Source organism: Aedes albopictus, chromosome 3, assembly GCF_035046485.1.
Source record: "Aedes albopictus strain Foshan chromosome 3, AalbF5, whole genome shotgun sequence".
Lineage (NCBI taxonomy): Eukaryota > Metazoa > Arthropoda > Insecta > Diptera > Culicidae > Aedes > Aedes albopictus.
Window position 1 is genome coordinate 294,067,307 of NC_085138.1, and position 15,220 is coordinate 294,082,526.

The 15,220-nt window shown below is 39.8% G+C and overlaps 1 protein-coding gene across 1 annotated transcript; it reads left to right on the forward strand.

Moving 5' to 3' along the window:
* The first annotated feature begins 2,056 nt into the window (after positions 1 to 2,056).
* On the forward strand, positions 2,057 to 4,186 carry LOC109418696 (retinoblastoma-binding protein 5 homolog). The gene is made up of 6 exons (XM_019692922.3): positions 2,057 to 2,196; positions 2,281 to 2,708; positions 2,771 to 2,952; positions 3,018 to 3,137; positions 3,192 to 3,832; positions 3,892 to 4,186. Exons 1-6 carry the CDS (start codon positions 2,178 to 2,180, stop codon positions 3,975 to 3,977), a joined length of 1,476 nt encoding a protein of 491 aa, XP_019548467.3. The 5' UTR covers positions 2,057 to 2,177; the 3' UTR covers positions 3,978 to 4,186.
* The last annotated feature ends 11,034 nt before the right edge of the window (positions 4,187 to 15,220 follow it).

Genomic DNA, 15,220 nt, shown 5'->3' on the forward strand with positions numbered 1-15,220 from the left:
CCGTTTGAGCCACCGATCGACGACAGCAAAACCTTTTTAAAGATGACCTTTTCTCTTTTCTGTAAGCTGCTATCACATGCCAATAATGATGGAAACCACAATTAGCATATGAGCCGTATGCGAAGCGAAGGGTGTTTTAATAGTGCTTTTCATTTTCTTATATTGATTAAATATCTTCGAAAATGCATTATGTATTTATCAGTAATTTATCAGATTGTGATAAATTACTGTATTCTATTACATATGACATAGTCGTTTTGCCCTCTACTGCAATGATTGAGACAGAAGAACAGTTTCCTTTAAGTTAATGAAATATCTGTTGTTATCACTGCAGCAGAAACGGTCCAAGGCACCAGCGCGTATGGAACTCATCTAGCGGTCTTCAACACTTCTGGTTCGACTCCCGACCCGGCGACAAAAAATAATGATCAAAACATTCATGTGGGCATCAGTACCGTCGATAACGAAACCGGTGCTAAAAATACATTTTTGTTTTGGTTTTTCTAGTTGCACGTATCAAGCATGTGCAAATGCAAATGTACAGCACATGCATTTATGTTACTTTAGCAATGGCTGTCAGCGTGCTGCAATATGTGGCACTAATTGGATTTTAGTGGGGCCCTTTTCGACTTTAATATTACTTTAATGAGGTGTTTAAAGTAATGCAGCATTATATTCACAATTTTAATTATCAATATATGGCAAAATTGGTGCACTTATATACGGCTTCGTGGTTACTTGGGTAAGTCCATGTTTTGCTTTGGGTGCTGCATCTCACCATCTCTAGGATGGCGCAGATAGGAAGGCATGCGGCTGGCAATCGACAGGTCTCGAGTTCTAATCCGGATTTAGGTAATTTTATATGTAATTCCTATTTCATAATTGGTGTTCTCAACATGAGAGCAAATAATTACTCTCGTGAGAGTTCAACATTTTTGCATTTTATTTATTTTCAGTCATTTTTGCCAAAGCTTAATAACAACTTTCTTGTACATTTGTAAAACGCTTTGAAGAACAAAAAAATAAGTTGGTGCACAACATGATGCTTTACAACTTCTCCAAATTTGTGTGAACAAAACCCGAACATAGGTTGTACGTGAAAATAATTCAAATGTTATTCAACATCATGCTGAATTAATTCGTCATAATGGTGCCTGTTAAATGAGTGATTGTTAGTTGGGGTAATTCATGTATTTTGGACAGGCTGAGGACAACGTTGGAAAAATCTTCCCCTAGCTTCCTTAGAAAGCAATTGATTATTTTGCAAAGTTATCAATACTCTTATAATATGATTTTACATTACGTTCCTGGTGACAAAAACCTTAACGAAAGCATTTTAGGCTGAGAAAATCACAATTTCCGATCGCCTGTAAGAATTGCATTTTGGACACCGAATATATGTTTTGGACTCCCTCACCCGGATAAAAACTAACCATAGGGTATTTGGTGAAAACCATTCCTGTACCATACAGTGTACCAGCTACAATATAGTGTATTGTAATGGAATGGTTCGCTAAAAGCTATTATACATTTACATCCGATCTTTATGTAACAATATATTATACTGTTTTTCTTACGTTTGAACCATTCACTATTCCGAAACAATCTTTTTCCGTGCATTTTTAATTTTTTATTCAGTTTATGATTTTTTCCGTGCTTTGTTTTGTTGATGTCCGTGACATTTTTGTTGCAAAGGAAATGAAAGAGAAAAAAGTGAATAAATATCAGAATAGGGTCTATTTGATCCAATAATCGATATTTATTGAGAAGTATCTTATTAGCTCTCCGGAACAAGGCATACATCGCCGTGCATGTGCAAATTATATTTTTTACCCTACGCAGTAGCGAAGAAATGATAGTTCGAATGGCAGTCACCGAAGAAAGTTTCTGCCAGGAATCACTCAAGAAGTTTCTTGAGCGATTCCTTTCGAACACACGAAACTACGCTATAAAATAAATTTTAGGTCACTTCTTTTTTTTATAGCATGAAAGTGTTGGAGCACACGACCCGAACCCCATACGAACTTTTGACATTTCGGTAGCGGCGCACGCGACGCTCATCGCATTTTGTTGTTATTTACATGCCGTTGTAATGGCTTCGCTGTTTGTGTGAAAAATTGAGCGATACATATTTTGCAATTTCATCGCGATTTTTAGGTGATTTCGTTCCATTTAAAATGAATCTTCAGCTACTTGGTAAGTTTCACACGTGGAATACAAAATCCCTTCAAAAAGTGATTTATTGACAGAGAAATACATAATGCATTTCCCATCCCGCAGAATCGTTCGGCCAAAACTACCCGGAAGAGTTCGATGGTTCGCTGGATTGTATCTCCCTGGCGGTAACGTGTGCCTTCAACAAGTACGGAACCCTGCTGGCGGTGGGTTGCAACGATGGCCGCATCGTCATTTGGGACTTTCTGACCAGGGGCATTGCCAAGATCATTTCCGCCCACGTTCATCCGGTGTGCAGTTTATGCTGGTCCCGGAACGGTCACAAGCTGCTGTCGGCCTCGACGGATAACAACGTTTGCATTTGGGACGTGATGAGCGGAGACTGCGAGCACAAGTATCGCTTTCCGTCGCCGATATTGAAGGTTCAGTTCCATCCGAGAAACGATAATAAATTCCTCGTTTGTCCGATGAGGTACGCGGCCGTTTTGGTGGATATTGGCGGGAAGCACCAGTGCCTGCCGCTGGATAACGATGTAAGATGGATTGAATTGTGGTTTTGTATCGATGGGTTATAAGATCATGTTACTGTTTTCAGGGAGACTTGAACATTGTGGCATCATTCGACAGGCGAGGTATTCACATCTATTCTGGTAATGCAAAGGGAAAAATTCTCGTGATGAATTCCAACTCATTGGAAATTGTGGCTAGTTTCAAGATTGCCGTTGGAACGTCCAGTGCCACGGCAGTAAAAAGCATAGAATTTGCCAGGCGCGGAGAGTAGGTGTTTCTATTGAATTGTATTCTTAGGGAGATGCTGATTGCGATCTTTTCTACGATTTCAGAGCGTTTCTTGTGAATACATCGGATCGTGTAATACGAGTCTATGATTCGAAGGAAGTTGTTGCTTGTGGTAAAGAAGGCGAGCCAGAACCAATTCAAAAACTTCAGGACTTGGTTAACAAGTAAGTTTTGATTGAAAAACAATAAGTGTGTTTTTCTAAAATCGTGTTCCGTAGGACAACGTGGAAAAAATGTTGCTTCTCTGGAGATGGTGAATACATTTGCGCTGGAAGCGCCCGTCAGCACGCGTTGTACGTGTGGGAGAAATCTATTGGTAATCTGGTAAAGATTCTTCACGGTACCAAGGGAGAACTGCTGTTGGACGTTGTGTGGCATCCAGTTCGCCCAATCATCGCTAGCATAAGCTCAGGTTTGGTTTCGATTTGGGCTCAGAACCAAGTGGAAAACTGGTCTGCGTTCGCGCCAGACTTCAAAGAACTGGACGAAAATGTAGACTACGAAGAGCGAGAGTCCGAATTCGATATAACCGATGAGGATAAATCGGTAGATCTAGCTGCCGAATCGAAACAGGACGAAGAGGTGGAGGTCGATGTGGTGTCCGCTGAACCAATAGCGGCATTTTGTTCGTCCGATGAAGAATATGAAGATGAACACGCGTTGCAGTTTCTGCCAATCGCTCCTGAAGTTGAAGATCCGGAAGATGGATGGGGTTCACAGGATAACTCGGATCCTTTGGGTACAGGTTACAATAACAATTCAGGACACGATGCAATGTCAATGAAAGAGAATGAGCCAGCTTCGAAAAAGAGGAAGGCGAACTCGTACGACATAGCGTTGGACAATGCACCGGTTGAAGGTAGTAATAGGTAAAACAAGCAATTGTAATTGATGATCATTATGAAACGTTTCTTTCAGACGTGCATCCGCTGAACCAAAACAAAGCCAATAAGGACAAAGTAACAGCAGCAAGCAGAAAAGCAGCCGGCCGCCCCAAGAAGTAAGGTAAATAATTAGTTAGATAAATCTAGATTATATGAAATCATGGAAAAAGTTATATTTGACTTAAGTTCACGCCCTTATGAAGCAATCACGAAACAAATTCTACGTGGGGGTCCAATGCCTGAGATTTATTTAGAAATCCTTATTTTAGTCCTTTGCTTCAGTAAAGAATTTCCATAATCGGTTTGTAAATATACATTTCCATGCAACAGCAACGTTACCTTCAATTTGATGACCCGCCGTTGGTTTTATCTTTTCAAGAGGGAACTTTTAAATTATGAGTCACATACATACATACATACATTACATACATTTATTTGTTCATCATCATTAAGACAAGACATAATCAACAATAGTACGCCACAATACTCGGTTTGTGGCTGCCGCTCTCCATCCTCGGTCGCGCCCAATAATGCTCGCCAAGTCACGCTCCACCTGGTCCGCCCATCGTGCTCTCTGCGCTCCACGCATTCTTGTGCCAACAGGATCAGTTACAAACACCAGCTTTGCTGGGTTGTTGTCCGGCATGCTTGCAACATGCCCTGCCCACCGTATCCTTCCGGCTTTGGCCACCTTCTGGATGCTGGGTTCGCCGTAAAGTGCAGCGAACTCGTGGTTCATCCTTCTCCGCCACACACCGTTCTCCTGCACACCACCGAAAATCGTCCTTAGCACGCGTCGCTCGAAAACTCCGAGTGCTTGTAGGTCCTCCTCGAGCATGGTCAATGTCTCGTGCCCGTAGAGAACCACCGGTCTTATTAGCGTTTTGTACATGGTGCATTTGGTGCGTGGGTGAATCTTTTTCGACCGCAGTTTCTTCCGGAGCCCGTAGTAGGCCCGACTTCCGCTGATGATGCGCCTCCGAATTTCACGGCTCACGTTGTTGTCAGCCATCAGTAAGGATCCGAGGTAGACGAATTCCTCCACCACCTCGAAAGTATCCCCGTTTATCGTAACAGTATCACCCAGACGGATCCGATCGTGTTCGGTTCCGCCTACCAGCATGTACTTTGTTTTTGAGGCATTCACCACCAGTGCGACCTTTGCTGCTTCGCGTTTCAGGCGGGTGTACAGCTCTGCCCCCGGGCAGGGAATGAGAACAGAACTATAACAAATTGATAACTAATTTTGTTATTGATAACAAAATGAAATCAAAACGAGTTTTCGTTTCGGTTTTTTAAAATTGAATATCAAATTGAATCGTTTTGTTATCATATCAAAAACTCAATGATAACAAGATTTGATTTCAAAAATCCAAAATAGGTTTAACATGTTTTTAGTTTTAATTTTACCGTGGAGGGCCCATATTCTGCGCACCTAAGACCTTTTTAATTTTTTATTTATTTATTTATTTATTCAGTATTTATTCCGTAGTACATAAGTGCAAATAATGTTCCCGAGCTGAGATATGGACTACCTTTCAACAGCTATATAATTCAATTTCTGCAATCTAGCGCTTAACAAACAACTTCAAAAATATTATCAAATAAAGGAAAAATTACAAAAAAAAACCTTTGAAGTAGCAAAAAGTGTTGAGCTGTAATAAATTGCAATTCGCACCGATGTGTCTGAATTTTTGGCAGTGCATAGTTACAAGCCTTGTTAATAAGTGAAAAATATGATGTTTATACAAAATATTGATTTTTTTCAAAGTTTTCAATTCTGCGCACATGAAATAAATTAAAATTTGGAAGTGATAACTTGTTGTAATTAAAGCATAAGATAATAGATGAAATTACGATAATACTGGCACAGACTTGTCCCCATGAAGCCCCTCCTTGGCAGCTTTGCTAACGAACACAGATTTCAGGGAATTTTCAGTACCTTCAAAACCAATTTATTTATTTTTTTTTTTCAAAATAATGGTCGTTTAGTTTGAAACATTTTTCTTTAATTTTTTTTTCACAACAATGGAACAATATTTAAAAGATATATTTGAAGCTAACATTGTATAAGCATTCATGTGTCGTAGTTTCCTACTGTTATAAATGAGTCGTTATATCCTATTTTTTACATTCTTCGTGTGTTCGCGTTTGGTATTGAATATTGTCAAGTTTATATCTATCATGATCTACTTAGTTAAAATATAAATAATTTATTGTCCAATTTTATTGATTCATCTAATAAGTATTACATCAGTAGCAGAGGCTGTACAGACTGAACGAAACTTAACATTAGACAATGGACACGACACACATTACGAGCACCAGTGGATACGAGGAAGAAACATTTCTTGCGAAAAGTTTCATCACTCGGAGCGGGAATCGAACCTTCACCCACGTTTATAGCTTGGTGACGATAACCGCACGGCCACGAGGCTCCACCTTGAAATTTGAACCTCCAAATTTGAACAACAGAGTGATTATTTCCAGTTCAATATTTTAAAACTGCACCCTTCGTATTTTTGTATGAAAATAACGAGGAGTTTCACAGTGCTCCAAAGTTTCTCACACTTTGGCATAAATGATTGATCAAATGTACATGAAAAGATTCTTAGCGGTAGAAACACTGAAAATCTTTTAAAAACTATTATAACCTTATTTCACATTTCTGAACCGTTTCAACAAGTTTTTATCTAACAGTAGCAATTTAGTAAGATGAAATCGATAATAGTCGCCGTTTATGGCGGCGTTTTTTTTTTAGCAAAATATCTAAATGAAAACTAAATTTGTTATTAAATTTTAGTTATTATCCTATGGAATTGATAACTCCCTGAGAACTGTGTATGATATCAAGTCGAAAAAGATTGATAACAAAATGAGATATCAATTTGTTATCAATGAGAACTTATTTCGTTTTCAATTATTTAGATAGTTCAGTACATTTTTTTGTTATCAGTTTTGTTATGTTAACACTTAAGTCATACAAAATGAAAACTCATTTTGTTATCAAAATACGTGATATCTAAAATACTCAATTTGTTTTCAATAAGTCCTCATTCCCTGCTCGGGCCACCATTCCAAATGTTCTAGCGATAATGTCCATGTCGTCCGCAAAGCACACAAATTGAACGGATTTTGTAAAAATCGTTCCCCGGCTGTTGAGCCCGGCTCGTCGCATCACACCTTCCAGAGCAATGTTGAAGAGTAGGCATGAGAGTCCGTCACCTTGTCGCAGTCTCCGGCGAGAGTCGAATGAACTGGATAGTTCACCCGAAATCCTTACGCAGTTTTGCACACCGTCCATCGTTGCTTTAATCAGTCTAGCCAGGTCTTCCCAGGAAAGCAGTTTTCGTCCATGATTCTCCATAGCTCTGCGCGGTCGATACTGTCGTATGCCGCTTTGAAGTCGATGAACAGGTGATGCGTTGGGACCTGGTATTCACGGCATTTCTGGAGGATTTGCCGTACGGTAAAGATCTGGTCCGTTGTCGACCGGCCGTCGATGAAGCTAGCCTGATAACTTCCCACGAACTCATTCGTTTTTGGTGATAGACGACGGAAGATGATCTGGGATAGCAGTTTGTAGGCAGCATTCAAAATAGTGATCGCCCTGAAGTTCTCACATTCCAAATGGTCGCTTTTCTTGTGAATGGGGCAGATTACCCCTTTCTTCCACTCCTCCGGTAGCTGTTCGGTTTGCCAGACCCTGACTATCAGCCGATGCAGACAGGTGGCCAACTTTTCTGGGCCCATCTTGATGAGTTCAGCTGCGATACCATCCTTACCAGCTGCTTTGTTGGTTTTGAGCTGGTGAATGGCATCCTTAACTTCCCTCAGCGTGGGAGTTGGTTCATTTCCGTCCTCCGCTGCACTGGCGTCGTCGTTTCTTCCGTTGCCGTGTGCTCCCGTGCCTTTGTTCTCCACGCCGTTCAGGTGCTGGTCGAAATGCTGCTTCCACCTTTCGATCACCTCACGTCCGTCCGTCAAGAGGCCTCCGTCTTTATCCCTGCATATTTCGGCTCGCGGCATGAAGCCGTTGTGGGATGCGTTGAGCTTCTGATAGAACTTCCGTGTTTCTTGGGAACGGCACAGCAGTTCCATTTCTTCACATTCCGCGTCTTCCTGGCGGCGCTTTTTCTCCCGAAAGAGGCGGGTCTGCTGTTTCCGCTTCTGTTTGTAACGTTCCACGTTCTGTCGAGTCCCTTGCTGCAGCATTACCGCCCTCGCTGCGTTCTTCTCCTTCAAAACCGTTCTGCACTAGAGCTCTTTGTCGAACCATTCGTTCCGTCGATTCCGTTCCACGTACCCAATGGTGCTCTCGGCTGCGTCGTTGATGGCTGCTTTCACTGTACTCCAGCAGTCCTCTAGAGGGGCCTCATCGAGCTCGCCCTCGTCTGGCAACGCGGCTTGCGTATGCTGAGGCGACATCCGATTGCTTCAGTCGCTCTAGGTTGTACCGTGGCGGTCGTCGGTACCGTACATTATTGATGACGGAGAGTTTTGGGCGCAGTTTGACCGTCACCGGATAGTGGTCGGAGTCGATGTTGGCGCCACGATAGGTCCTGACGTTGATAATGTCGGAGAAGTGCCGTCCGTCAATCAGAACGTGGTCGATTTGAGATTCCGTCTGCTGTGGTGATCTCCAGGTGTAACAATAAGGGAGGCTGTGTTGGAAAAAGGTGCTACGTATGGTCATATTTTTGAAGGCGGCGAAATCAATGAGTCGTAGGCCGTTTTCGTTCGTCTGCTGGTGGGCGCTGAACTTACCAATCGTCGGTCTGAATTCCTCCTCCTGGCCTACCTGAGCGTTCAAATCTCCTATGATGATTATGAGTCACATTATATGCGAAGAAGCGGATCGAAAAGAACGATTCGTTTTCTCGTCGCGTTCACCAGAGAGCGATGCGCCTATGTTTTGAATCCCTGCATGTTGCATGTTATAGAGCACATATAGGGTAGGGTACCCATAAATCGACCACACCCCAGTTTTCGCCCACCTACTGGATTTTTTATTTAACCTTTCAGGACGCGCACCATCAAGCAGCTGAAACTGCACCGCGCTCGCGCTGTTTGGTTATGTTGTATTTTTCACAACGGCGCGCGTCCTGAAAGGTTAAAACCCATTAAATCTGTTTTTGAATGATCAATTCTAATGACAACCAATACTTTTACATTACTCCTAACAACAAATAACCTAAAATTGAAGCATTATATGAAGCATTATAGATTCGTAAATCGTATGTTTAGACAAACCATGCTTGACCAAGCCCTTAGCATATGTTGAATCGCTAGAAAGACCATAAATGAAAACAGGTATAAATTTTTGTTTTTAGAGTGGGTCATCCGCCTCTTGCAGGCTCGCCAAAACTAGTAGAAAAAGCGAGCTTGCGACGAGTTGGGGCGCCGCGAAAACCGAGTTTGGGAAGCTCTGTCATAAGAAGCTCGAATGTTTCTAAAACCATGTAACCGGTAATGTGAAAACATAGCCTAGGGTGTCCTGAAAAACTTTGTCGAAGACCACGAAGTGATCTGATGCTTATGAAAACAGTTATAGTGTTGGCATTGCTTGCCGAAACAGCATGATTTTGTTATTATTATTCCTTTACATGTTAAAACTGAAACACATGTATGCGGTTTGTTGAATATAACTGTTTTTACAAGAATCGGATCGCTTTGCGGTCTTCGGCAAAGTTTTCAGGACATCCAGGCTATTATTATTATCGATTAAAAAGTTTTAATCGAAAATCAGAGACGCATTGGGGGCTGTCCATTAATTAGGGGGGTTTCCAAAAATCCTACGCGCCATACAAATTTTTTTGAGTTCTTATACAAAAAATCTTACAAGGGGGGAGAGGGGGTGTCGAAAGTTTACTAAAATTACCTTACGTAATTGTAATATCTGGTGTTACACGGATATATTTCGGATACGCGAGGTATAACACCGAGATGTATACTGTTGCACGCTCGGATAACAACTGAGCAGCAGAGATGGAAACACTCTCATCGTGAATCAACTCGCGAGTGAAAAACCAACAAACGGTTTACTCACGGTGCCGAGAGTAAGCCTTGTGTGAGTTTATTCGCACCCGCTTGCTTCATGAGTATGAAGCAAAACAAAAACACTCATGAACTTTTATTCGCGAAGAACAAGTGGAGATGCGGGAATTGTATTTAAGTGCGATTTTAATAGCAAAACAAGTAATTATCCATCAAATAGAGTGTTTTGTGCTTCATTGTTCCTGAAAAGTAGGTAGAGCTGTCGGCCGTGTAAATTCGTTTTTTTTTCACAAAATTGAAAAATGTTCAGAGCTGCTTCGCGAATCAATCACGAGTGCGGCCAGCTTCGTTAGCTCGCGAGTGAAGGAAGTGCGAATATATTCAGGCTTCTGTTGTTCACGAGTAAGATAGCTTTGCGTTTGTGTCTGCTCAGCTGCATTCCTCACTGTATTCCATCACTGCTGAGCAGGACTTTATTTTAAAATCTATTCGACGTGCTGTGGCACTCAATCACTCACATTACAGTGCACTAAGGGCCAGAATCGCAATCTAGCGGAACAAAATTAATTACTCCAAAACGAAGCATTTCCGGCACATGGTGTCTTCGACAAAGTTGCTTGACATCAGCAGGGGCATCTATTGCTAAGAACGAAGTAGTTCGCAAATCGTCCGCATAGGTGGCGCCACCATCTAACTTCTTTGTTTTACGTCCTAGAGACTTGGCATCTTCGGCAAAGTTGTTCATTTTGGCAAAATAAACAACTCTTTCTCAGACGTCAAAAATCCACAGCCTACTGTTTTCGAGTTTTTTTAAATATAAAATACATTCAACACGGAGAAAAAAATAAAGTTATATCAATCATATTACGGTCGCGAACAAGCATATTTGTGCACTGACTTTTATATAAGCCCTTTTTAAGATTGTATTACGCATAATACCATCGGTCGAAGCATACCAGAAGCTTGGAATGATCAGAATTGATGAACTGCATGGAGCAAGACATATGCTTGACTCAATCATATTATGCATACATCAACGATATTTATTGTTGGCGGTTTGACAGCTCATTTATTGTCATGGTAGATTCAAGCATGTTTATGCTTAACTTAACTTTTTACTTGAGGGCCAAACCAACTATATCAGATGCTTGCTTTGAGTATGTACAAAAAATCGTTGAAATGAGGTTATGTTGCATTCCTGGAATCATCAAAAGCTTTTATTTTAAAATAAACATTTCTATAATGATCGTGTTTAGTACAATATGTTATAACTATAATATATTGAACTGAACACATCCATTATAGAATCGTTCAAGCAGCAAAACAAAATCTTGTTTATTGTTTATTTTCTTTACAATTATCCAAATACAAATTTGTCCAATTTCGTCGCATTCTTGAGCTGGGCGCCCAGCGCCAGCGGCATTTTACACTCGCATCATGTTATCTGTGGCACACGCAGAATTTCTTCTTTACCAGCGAAACCTATGTTTCCTCGTCCGAACCAGGCATTCCCACGTTGATTCCGGTAGCTTCGGTTTCAGTGATAAGGCTGCTGCATTTGTGGCATACCTTTCGATCGGTGGTGAACGATTAGAAGCTGCACCCGGAAAACATTAGAAAAAAGACATCATAAGTTTTCAAATTCGTACACCCCATTCGGCGGCACACTTACCTGGAGCTACAGTGGCGAATTCCGCAATATCGTCGTCGTCAGTTTTCTACCGCCGCCATGATGAATAATGCCTGAGTAGACAGCAGTCAGGAGGCTCGGTCAACACGGATTCAATTAATGACATATTATGCTTGGTTGAAGCATTTGATGGTTGGTATTCAGTGATGTTTATTTAAATAAAACATATGCTTGATGTAGACATCAAATCATTGTGAATCAACCATTTGAAGCAATTATGTCAAGCATACCTTCAAAGCTTGAAAGAACTATGGAAAAGGTTATATCAATCAGAAGACATTTCTGTCCGTGAATGAAAAACCAGTTTTTTAAGCTTATTTTGACATTTTTACTAGAAACCATGTGAGTTTAAATTTTTTCCCAATGCAAATATGTCAAACCAAACACATTCTATGGAAATATATTCAATATTATCATTAAAAATTATAAATTAAAATACAAATTCGAAAAAATAGTGTGAATTTCAAGCCTTAATATCTCACAAAGCGCAAAAAATCGCAACTTCAAATTTTCAGCAAATACGAAGCAATACTAGGTGAACATACTGTCAAAAATTTGGAGAGGTATTTTTTGGTGTTTTTGAGATAATAGCTTTTTAGTAACACCATAAATATAAGTAGTGCCAGCGTGTAACTTTTTACTGTTGCACATTAGAGAGTTTATGTCTTCTAGAAAGTTGTTCATTTTGACTAAATAAACAACTGTTTCTTAGACGTCAAAATTCCACGGCCTACTATTTTCGAATTATTGTATATAAATTAGATTTTATTGATAAAATTTGTCAATAAAACACATTTCGATGCAATAGTATGAACCATTTTTTATTGTTTTAATTTTTACGATACATAGTAGGTCATGAAAATGTCAGTATACTATTGTCAGCATGGCTCAAGGTAACTTTTAATTGTTTGCATGTTATTTTCCAAATGTTTTAAGCTTAACCAATTTTGTTAATCATTTTAAATTTTAGAGCGCAAAATATCTTGCTGAGAGCTCGTGGATTTGTTCCTGGATGGAAAGGACGTTGATCAATCTCTAGAGATTGTGAAACTGGAGCTCCACGAAACTGACATTTTCATGACCTACTATGTATCGTAAAATCAAAAACAATAAAAAAAATAGTTCATACTATTGCATCAAAATGTGTTTTATTGACAAATTTTATCAACAAAATCTAGTTAATACACAATAACTCGAAAACAGTAGGCCGTGGAACTTTGACGTCTAAGAAACAGTTGTTTATTTAGTCAAAATGAACAACTTTCTCGAAGACATAAACTCTCTAATGTGCAACAGTAAAAAGTTACACGCTGGCACTACTTATATTTATGGTGTTACTAAAAAGCTATTATCTCAAAAACACCAAAAAATACCTCTCCAAATTTTTGACAGTATGTTCACCTAGTATTGCTTCGTATTTGCTGAAAATTTGAAGTTGCGATTTTTTGCGCTTTGTGAGATATTAAGGCTTGAAATTCACACTATTTTTTTGAATTTGTATTTTAATTTAAAATTTTTAATGATAATATTGAATATATTTCCATAGAATGTGTTTGGTTTGACATATTTGCATTGGGAAAAAATTTAAACTCACATGGTTTCTAGTAAAAATGTCAAAATAAGCTTAAAAAACTGGTTTTTCATTTAATTTATTTTATTTTTAAAATAATTCGAAAACAGTAGGCTGTGGATTTTTGACGTCTGAGAAAGAGTTATTTATTTTGCCAAAATGAACAACTTTGCCGAAGACGCCAAGTCTCTAGAACGTAAAACAAAGAAGTTAGATAGTGGCGCCACCTATGCGGACGAATTGCGAACTACTGCGTTCTTATCAATAGATGCCCCTGGTGATGTCAAGCAACTTTGTCGAAGATACCATGTGTCGAAAATGCTTCGTTTTGGAGTAATTAATTTTGTTCCGCTAGATTGCGATTCTGGCCCTTAGTGCAGTGGTGGTCACTACAGTTCTCTCTTCTTGAGATTGGTTTTACAATTCATTCAAAATATTTTTAACAAATTCAATTTTCTTATTTCTTAACTATGTACATAAGTATTCGATAGAATTCAAAGTAATTCAATAGTACAAAAATTCAAAATCTTTTCTTTTGCGTTTCGAACGAAGTGAACTTCGTTAACTTAAATCATTTTGAATGCCAAAGGCTACCTCTTGTTTACGTTTTCTTCTTTGATTGGTATATGACGGAGCAGCAGAATGTCTTGGTGATTCGTCAAGATCATCTGGAGATGAAACTGGTAGATTCCTCGATGACTCCGAATTGCTGCTTGACTGCTGCACTGAACCATCACGCCTTGAAGAATTTCGAATAGGCACACTATTGCCTGGGAACCTTGATGTTGACAAACTATTGCCAGAGGCTGATGAGCTTGACAAACTATTGCCAGAAGCTGATGAGTTTGGCAAACTATTGCCATTCTGTGTGTTGAACAAACATGAATCAAAAACAAAACCATAAAACTCGTCATCTGGATCAGGAACATCTGCCCTCTCCATGGTACGCTTCCTGTTATCTGCTTCATTGCTACTCCACATAATGCTCTTAGGCAATTTATGCCTCCTACAAAAAACCTGGAACACATTGGGAGATATTTGCTTTAGGAAAATAGCGTCCAGCCACCTTTTCACATCACTCGATTTAAAGTTTTTGAAGTACACTGGATCGCCTGTATGCAACTGGACAAACTTGTCCTTTTTGAACTCATCTGTATTGAAACTAGTCCTTTTTTCCTCCTTTTGAGTCGTCACATGGTTTTTAACACTACTTTTTGGATTAACTAAGTCAAGAATCGTTTTTGGTTTAAATTTTAACAGTTTTTCTGATGGAAAACTCGAGTCTTTCGTACATGTGTTACAATAATTAAACAGAAAGCAAGATAATCTATCTGAAAAAGCATAATGCTTTGTAGGTAACACAAACTGATGAACTATGGCGGTTGGCTTTGTCGGAATTCTATCACACAATGCTGCAGCAGTTGAACAATGGGAACTTTAGCAAATCCCTAACGCACGTGATATCAACTAAAAAGAAATTTAGCGCTTTCTTACTGATTTTCGTAGAAATTCTAAACTGATGGAAAAACTTCTGCACAACTTTTGTAACTGCATATAATGTTACGGCGAGGGCTTTAAACATCCATGCGCTACTGTGGCGTCACCAAACTTACGGTGGAACGAATCAGCTTTATTTCGCTCCACTCGTGGCGATAATTCTTCACCGACGAATTAAACTACCCTGCACAAACGTAAATGGCAACTATTCACTTAGTTATTACTTGAAGTAAAATAAAATTCACCTCGTACGCCAGTTGTAATATCTGGTGTACACGGATATATTTCGAATACGTGAGGTATAATACCGAGATGTATACTGTTGCACGCTCGGATAACAACTGAGCAGGACTTTATTTTAAATTCTATTCGACGTGCTATGGCACTCAATCACTCACATTACAGTGGTGGTCACTATAGTAAATTATGTGGCAGGGAATTGAGCTTACTTTGGACTCCGCAACTCTACGATCGAACAAAGTTTGTCGTCGCACGAAGTTAACCACCTACAAACCTAGGATTAGACCGGTAGGTGGGCACGAAACATAGGCTCTACCTACGTGCAGAGGACCAACGTGCCCTTGAAGTTTTCGAACGGAAGGTGTTGCG